This window comes from Belonocnema kinseyi, chromosome 3, assembly GCF_010883055.1.
Source record: "Belonocnema kinseyi isolate 2016_QV_RU_SX_M_011 chromosome 3, B_treatae_v1, whole genome shotgun sequence".
Classification (NCBI taxonomy): domain Eukaryota; kingdom Metazoa; phylum Arthropoda; class Insecta; order Hymenoptera; family Cynipidae; genus Belonocnema; species Belonocnema kinseyi.
In genome coordinates, this window is record NC_046659.1 from 5,509,645 (window position 1) to 5,516,729 (window position 7,085).

A 7,085-nucleotide genomic window follows, 5' to 3' on the forward strand; every position below is an offset into this window, starting at 1 on the left:
GAATGATTTCTTTTGCCTTTGCCTCTCATCATGTCAGTCAATAAAGCTACTTCAATTTGAAAAAGAAAGATAAAGTAAAATAGGTATAATTGAATGCTTCCTAATTTTCCACTACGCTGCAATTAATTAATTTAATATTTGTTTATACAGGAAACAGCACGCAGCTACCAACACTGTACCACGTGGATTCGTAAAATATTATTCTTTTATCAATGACGGTTATGCTGTAAATATTGTTAATAGCGAAATGATTCAGCCATTGAATTTCATTTCCATGATTGTTCAAACCTACAGATTGCGTAATCAATGGATAACCCAACTTACACGAAGCAAAGCTACGAATAATAAAAACTTGATTGTGTTGGGTATTGAGACAAGCTGTGATGATACTGGATGTGGTATTGTAGATTCCAAAGGAACAATTTTAGGAAATGCTCTTTATTCACAGCATCTGTTACATTTAAAGTAATTCTCTTACTGCACAGTTGGCAGAAAATTCAAAGGCGTCTTAAGGGTATTTTCATGCGTTTAATGACAGGCTTATCAACAATAGTGTGTGTAAAATGCTCGAAATTAAAAACCCAAAATGGAAATTTTTACCACACACTGGTCTTCGAACAGGATGCCACAAATAACGAGACTTGTAAATGCTTATCACGTGTCCACCTTACTCCAGAATTCCAAGATAAACATTTTGTGAAGACACTACAAGAATTCCTGCAACCTGGAAAGGTCTTGCTGTTACAAGAGAAGTACCAGCAAAATAGCTTTCTCACTAGAAAGAAAATATGTGTGCTAAAATGCGAGATTGTGGAAGTGTGGAAATCAGATGAAGTAGACGATGACCTAAAATGATATAAAATAGATATAAAAAGAGAAAGCAATACTTACGTGCAGATAGAATTTTTAGGTAGAATCGGCACTGTAGATGCATTGTGCCTTTAGATGTAGATCGGTTCCACATGAGTTGGACAGCTAGATAGCATATGTGCTAGATGCTCGGGGCGTGCATAGCACGCCCTGCAGATATCATCGGGAATGTCTTGGCCCTAAATGTGATGACAGTATGTTAAGGTTGAAATGACACTGTCTTGTCATGCTAAAATCAAACCCTCCGTGCCAGACTTCAATCCGGGTGATTTAAGGAAAGCAAAAGTTAGATCACACGATATTGATCGATCCTTCACATTTCTGTGGAAGATACCGTGCATCCTCTTATCGAGGAGCTGTTCACGAAAGTTTTTCTCTTGTGCTTTCTGAATCCGGGCTTTCAGGAGTGAGTACTCGAGATAAATAAGATTTGGTGTATTTTGCTCACCCCTGATACTGAAGTTAAGTTCGAGGGTTTCAGCAGTCTCCTCCGCTGTTTTCTACAGGAACGCTCCTTTGCCTAATTCTTCGTATTTCCTGACCATTTTAAGAAGAGGGTCTCTTCCATTTGCGACTTTATGTGCTGTACCCAGAATAATCCTATTGTGAAGGTATTCAAGATTCAGTATTCCGCGACCACCTTGACGGCGTGAGATGTAGAGTCGCGGACAGAAAACTTAAGATGCATGCTTTTGTTCATGTGCACAACCTTTCGTGTACCGATATCAAGGGATCTGAGTTCGGTCTTCGTATATGGAATCACTCGAAATAAATAGAGTACTACCGGGACGGCAAGCATGTTCGTTGCAGATGCATTGTTTTTTGGCGACAGATCAGAAGACTAAATCTGCCGAATAAGAAGTTTGTATTCGCTTCGGAGAGTATCCTTTATAGATGTTACATCTTGAATGCGGCTCTGCCACACGCTCAGGTATGTTTACGTGTCTCCAGCGTAAAGTTGTTGTATAGCGCTTCTATCTACGAACTAAACATCTTTAGGGATGCCACTAAGTTTTCCTCGCTTCAAATAAACCTTGGCGCATTTGACCAACCCAAATTCCATTCCAATTTCCTTAGTGTACCGTTCGACAATCTCTAGAGCTAGATGTAGTTGCTCGTTGTTTTTAGCATGGATACCCTGGGAATGGCGAAGTGCTAGGGGTAGTGGCTTTTCACGATTTCCGGATGGACCTTAAGCATTTCAAAAAACAGATGATAAGTTTATGGGTGGTCGAATCTAAAGCTTTCCGGCAATCAACCCAGGTCACCGATAGGTCTCGCTAGTAGGATGCTGCAACTTTGAAGACACATCTATCGATCATCAGACTCTCCTGACACCCTGCTACAAGTGATTGGCCTGTAATTCTTCGGGTCAGTTAAGTTGCCCATTTTCGGCAGGAGTTCTGTGCGCCCTTCCACCCAACACTCCGTAATTGGCTCTTTCGAGTTTAAATACGAGCTGAAAAGACGGGATAAATGCTGCTGGGTCGAAGGAAACTCCTTCTATCACAAGGTCTTGATACCATCTGGTCCCGGCGCGGAATAGTTCTTCATACCTTTTAATACTTATTTCACCTTCTTGGTAGTGATGGGTGAGCATTCTTTTTCGCGTATTATGATTGCATAACACAGCTCCTTAAAGCTATTCATGTTCTCTGAGTCTTCGTCCTTCGACCTCCTGTGTTTTAGGCGGGTGGTAGATAGTAACTGGAGGGTCATGGAAGAGTTGAGATGGGTCAGAGAGAAACTGTTGATTTTCTCTGATTCAACTCTCTCTCTCTCTCTCTCTCTCTCTGCTCTAGACTTCTCTTAGTGTCAGATAGTATCGGTATTCTCTCAACAATATGCTGCCTGATGGTCAGCAGCTATGACTTGTTAAGTGTGTGATAACGGGTCCGGAGTTCGCGCTCTAACTTTCGAACCTTGACGGTAAAATTCCTTCGCGGCGACACATTCTCCGTCTCTCTTTCCGCAAGCCAAAGAGCCGGAAAAGCATTGTCTGGATAAAAAAGCCGGAAAATAAAGGGAAAAAAATATCAGCCTATAGAGCAATAAAAAAGGCACAAATTACGTTCAAAATTTTTTTTCGATTATACATCTCATTTCCGAAATGAAAAATAAAAACTAGTTTATGAATAATGTCGAATTTAATACTTTTTTTGTGTTTAACTTATCGAAACTTCGTTGTTTATTCACGAAATGAGCTCAAATTTGATGAACTAGCGTAAAATACGTTAGCGATGCTCAAAATACTTGACTTGGAATAAAGAATATATTTGCTAATTAATATTTTAATGTTAACCAATACACGCCGCGCATCGAGTTTTTCGAGCTTCCCCAAATAAAAGTATCGAGAAAATTTTCGACTTCAAAAAACTGCCAGCGAGAAAGTTTTTCATCCGAGTTTAAAGAAGATTTCTAGAAAATTTCAGAACTCTAAAACAAAAACTTCGGAAGAAATAATAAAAAATGTCTTTCACATCCGAACGTTGCAGACAGCCGAATTTAAGCTCTCGCTTTGTTTAGAGTATGGATTATTTACACGTGTGAGAGAGTGATCGGTAAAAGGGCGAGAGCGACAGAGTAAAGGTGAAACCGATCACCTTTGGTTTTTCATGAGATTAATCCGTCTTTTTTTGACATGGGGAAGTAAGACGTATTTTATATTATGCAATAAATTTTGTCTAAGCTTGTCGTTTTAATGTTGGAATAATTCCCGCTAAAAATCAATTTGTAAATGTCTAATCGAGACAACGAAAACAAAGGCAGAAAAGGATTCATAAAGAAGATAGTTGGCGAAGAAATGCGAATAAAAAAGCAAGAAGCAAGGTATAATAGTGATTTTATTATTGATCAAATTTGTCAGTATTTTGTTTACGGAGTTGTTTTAAAATCTAAGGAATCTAACTGGATTATGTTGTTTTTGTATTGAAGTTTATGTTTTACTTCATAAGTTAATAAAACTCAGAGAACTTCAGAAAAAAAAACAGAAAGTGAAAAAAAAAGATATGAGCAATACTGAAAAATACATACAACTATAAAAAACTACACATAATTACGAACAAATACGGAAAGTTAATAAAAACTACGAACACTATATATTACTAGAACATAATCTGTCAATAATCCCTGTCGGAATAAAAAATCATATAAAACAAAATGTGATCATAAGCCTGGTGAGCCGTGGTTTACTGGTGAAATCTAAACAAAACCGGCAAAGTATTGTTCGGCTGAAAAAGACAGAAAATGAAGGGGGACAAATATCAGCTCATATAGAATTAAAAAAGGCACAAATTATGACCAACAAACTTTTAAACTCGACTTTTCATTTACAAAATAAAAAATAAAAGCTGGTTTACGAATTAGATCGAAGTTAATCCTTTTTTGTGCTCAACTCGTAGAAACTTTGTTCTTTATTGAAGAAATGAGTTCAAGTTGATGCACTAGCGTTAAATATGTTAGCGATGCTCAAAGTACTTGGCTTGGGGAAAAAATCAATTGGTTAATTAATATTTTAATGTTAATCAATACGCACCATGACATTCCTAGCTTACTACGCGAAAAAATAAGCCCATTCCTGCAAAACTGATCAAAATGTACGTTTATTTATAAAAATTATTTAAAGAATTACCATTTCTTATTTGTTGGTGGAGTATCACATCAAAGAATCACTGGAAATACATTTTTAGTTGATTTGCCAAAGAAAATGAAGCCTATTCTTGGAAAAATGGACAAAATGTGCATTTAATTATAAAAATTGTGAACAAAATTAATATTTTTTATCAATTCCAACAAAATTACAGCTAGGAGTCACTGAAGATAGATTTTTGGTGGGTTTCGCAAAAAATTGTCCTTATTCGTGGGATCATGTTACAAATGTGAATTTGTTCATAAATATTCTTTAAGTAATTATCATTTGCTGTAAATTTGAAAAAAATGACAACATAGTCTTTGGCAAGATATTTTTCTTCGATTCTGCAAAAAAAATGGTACTTGTTCGCAGTGACAAATGAAAAATTGGTATTTGTTTGTAGATTCCTGAAATTTTAAAACAACCCCGTGCACAAAATAATGAAAAATTTGATTAATAATAAAATCACTATTATATCTTGATTCTTGCTTTTTTATTCGCATTTCTTCACCAACTATCTTCTTTATGAATCCTTTTTCTGCCTTTGTTTTCTTCGTTTCGATTAGACATTTACCAATTGATTTTTAGCGACAATTATTCCGACATTAAAACGGCAAGCATAGACAAAATTGATTGTATAATATAAAAAACGTGTTACTTCCCCATGTCGAGAAAAGACGGATTAATCTCATGAAAAACCAAAGACGATCGGTTTCGCCCTTAATCTGTCGCTCTCGCCCTTTTACCGATCATTCTCTCTCACACATGGAAATAGTTCATACTCTAAACAAAACGAGAGCTTAAATTCGGCAGTCTGCAACGTTCGTTTGTGAAAGACTTTTATTATTATTTCTTCCGAAGTTTTTGTTTTAGAGTTCTGAAATTGTCTAGAAATCTTCTTTGTACTCCGATAAAAAACTTTCTCGCTGGCAGTTTTTGGAAGTAGAAAATATCCTCAATACCTTTTTTCGGGAAGCTCGAAAAACACGGTGCGCGACGTGTATTGGTTAACATTAAAATATCAATCAGCAAATATATTCTTTATCCCAAGTCAAGTATCTTGAGCATCGCTAACGTATTTTACGCTAGTGCATCAAATTTGAGCTCAATTCGTCAATAAACAACAAAGTTTCGATGAGTTGAGCACAAAAAAAGTATTAAATTCGACATTATTCATAAAGCAGTTTTTATTTTTCATTTCGGAAATGAGATGTATAATCGAAAAAAAATTTTGAACGTAATTTGTGCCTTTTTTAATGCTCTATAGTCTATTTTTTTCCTTTATTTTCTGGCTTTTTCATCCAGACAATGCTTTTCCGGTACTTTGGCTTGCGGAAAGAGAGACGGAGAATATGTCGCCACGAAGGAATTTTACCGTCAAGGTTCGAAAGTTAGCGCGCGAACTCCGGACCCGTTATCACACACTTAAAAAGTCATAGCTGCTGACCATCAGGCAGCATATTGTTTAGAGAATACGGATACTATCTGACATTAAGAGAAGTCTAGAGCGGAGAGAGAGAGGTGGGTCAGAGAAAATCAACAGTTTCTCTCTAACCCATCACGACTCTTCCAAGACCCTCCAGTTACTGTCGAACACCCGCCCAAACCAGAGAAGGTCGAAGTATTTTGTAGTGAAGTCTACGAAGTGCAGCATAGACTGGACGAAGACTCAGATAACATAAATAGCTTCAAGGAGCTGTGTAGTGCCCTTATAACACCTGATGAAGATTTCCCACCCATCACTACCGAGGAGTTGAAAAAAGTATTAAGAGGGATGAAGAACTATTCCGGTCCGGAACCAGATGGCATCAAGACCTTCTGGTGGAAGGAATTTGCTTCAACTCATTAGCATTTGGGCCGTATTTTCACCTCATAATTAAATTCGGAAGAGCACATTTTGGAGTGGTTGGTGGAAGGGCGCAGAATACTCCTGCCGAAAAAAGGCAACTTAGCTGACCCGAAGAATTACAGGCCAATCACTTGTCTGAACACACTTTATAAGATATTCACAGCTATCCTAAATGATAGGATTGTTCGGGCAATTGAACTTGTGTTGCAAGAAATGTGTGAACAATGCGGCTCACAGAAAGGCGTAGCAGAATATCGGCAGAACCTGCTCATCAATAGATGTGTCTGCAAGGATGCAGCATTCTACCAGCGTGACCTATCGATGGCCTGGATTGATTATCGGAAAGCTTTCGATTCTACATCCCATAGACTTATCATCTGTCTTTTGGAAATCTTAAAGGTTCATCCGCAAATAGTTGGGTGCATAGAGAGATTGATGCCGCTTTGGAAAACCAGATTTACTATCTCATCTGGCAAAAATCTTGTGACAACTAACAAGGTCACGTTTCAGAGAGGTGTCTTTCAGGGCGACACCATGAGCCCACTCCTCTTTTGTCTTACATTATTGCCACTATCTCTGGCACTGCGCCATTCCGACGGGTACTTGTGCGGCAAACCTGCAGATCGAAAGAGAAAGTGGGCAAAGGAGCATTTCTGTACAAAGCAGCGGAGGAGGCTGCTGAAACACTCGGACTTGCCTTCAGTATTAGGGGTGAGCAAAATGCATCAAATCTAA

The 7,085-nt window shown here is 37.7% G+C and overlaps 1 protein-coding gene across 11 annotated transcripts in view; it reads left to right on the forward strand.

Moving 5' to 3' along the window:
* LOC117169116 (probable tRNA N6-adenosine threonylcarbamoyltransferase, mitochondrial) overlaps nt 1-7,085 on the forward strand; it is a 210,974-nt gene that overhangs the window by 65,505 nt on the left and 138,384 nt on the right. For 10 of the 11 annotated variants that reach the window (XM_033355285.1, XM_033355286.1, XM_033355288.1 and 7 more), the window contains one exon: nt 151-465. In XM_033355285.1, the coding sequence (XP_033211176.1) occupies nt 248-465 (218 nt within the window). In that variant the 5' untranslated portion in view covers nt 151-247. Of the gene's footprint in view, nt 1-150; nt 466-1,763; nt 1,802-7,085 lie in introns of those variants that run through there. The other variant, XM_033355287.1, reaches the window with a different exon arrangement.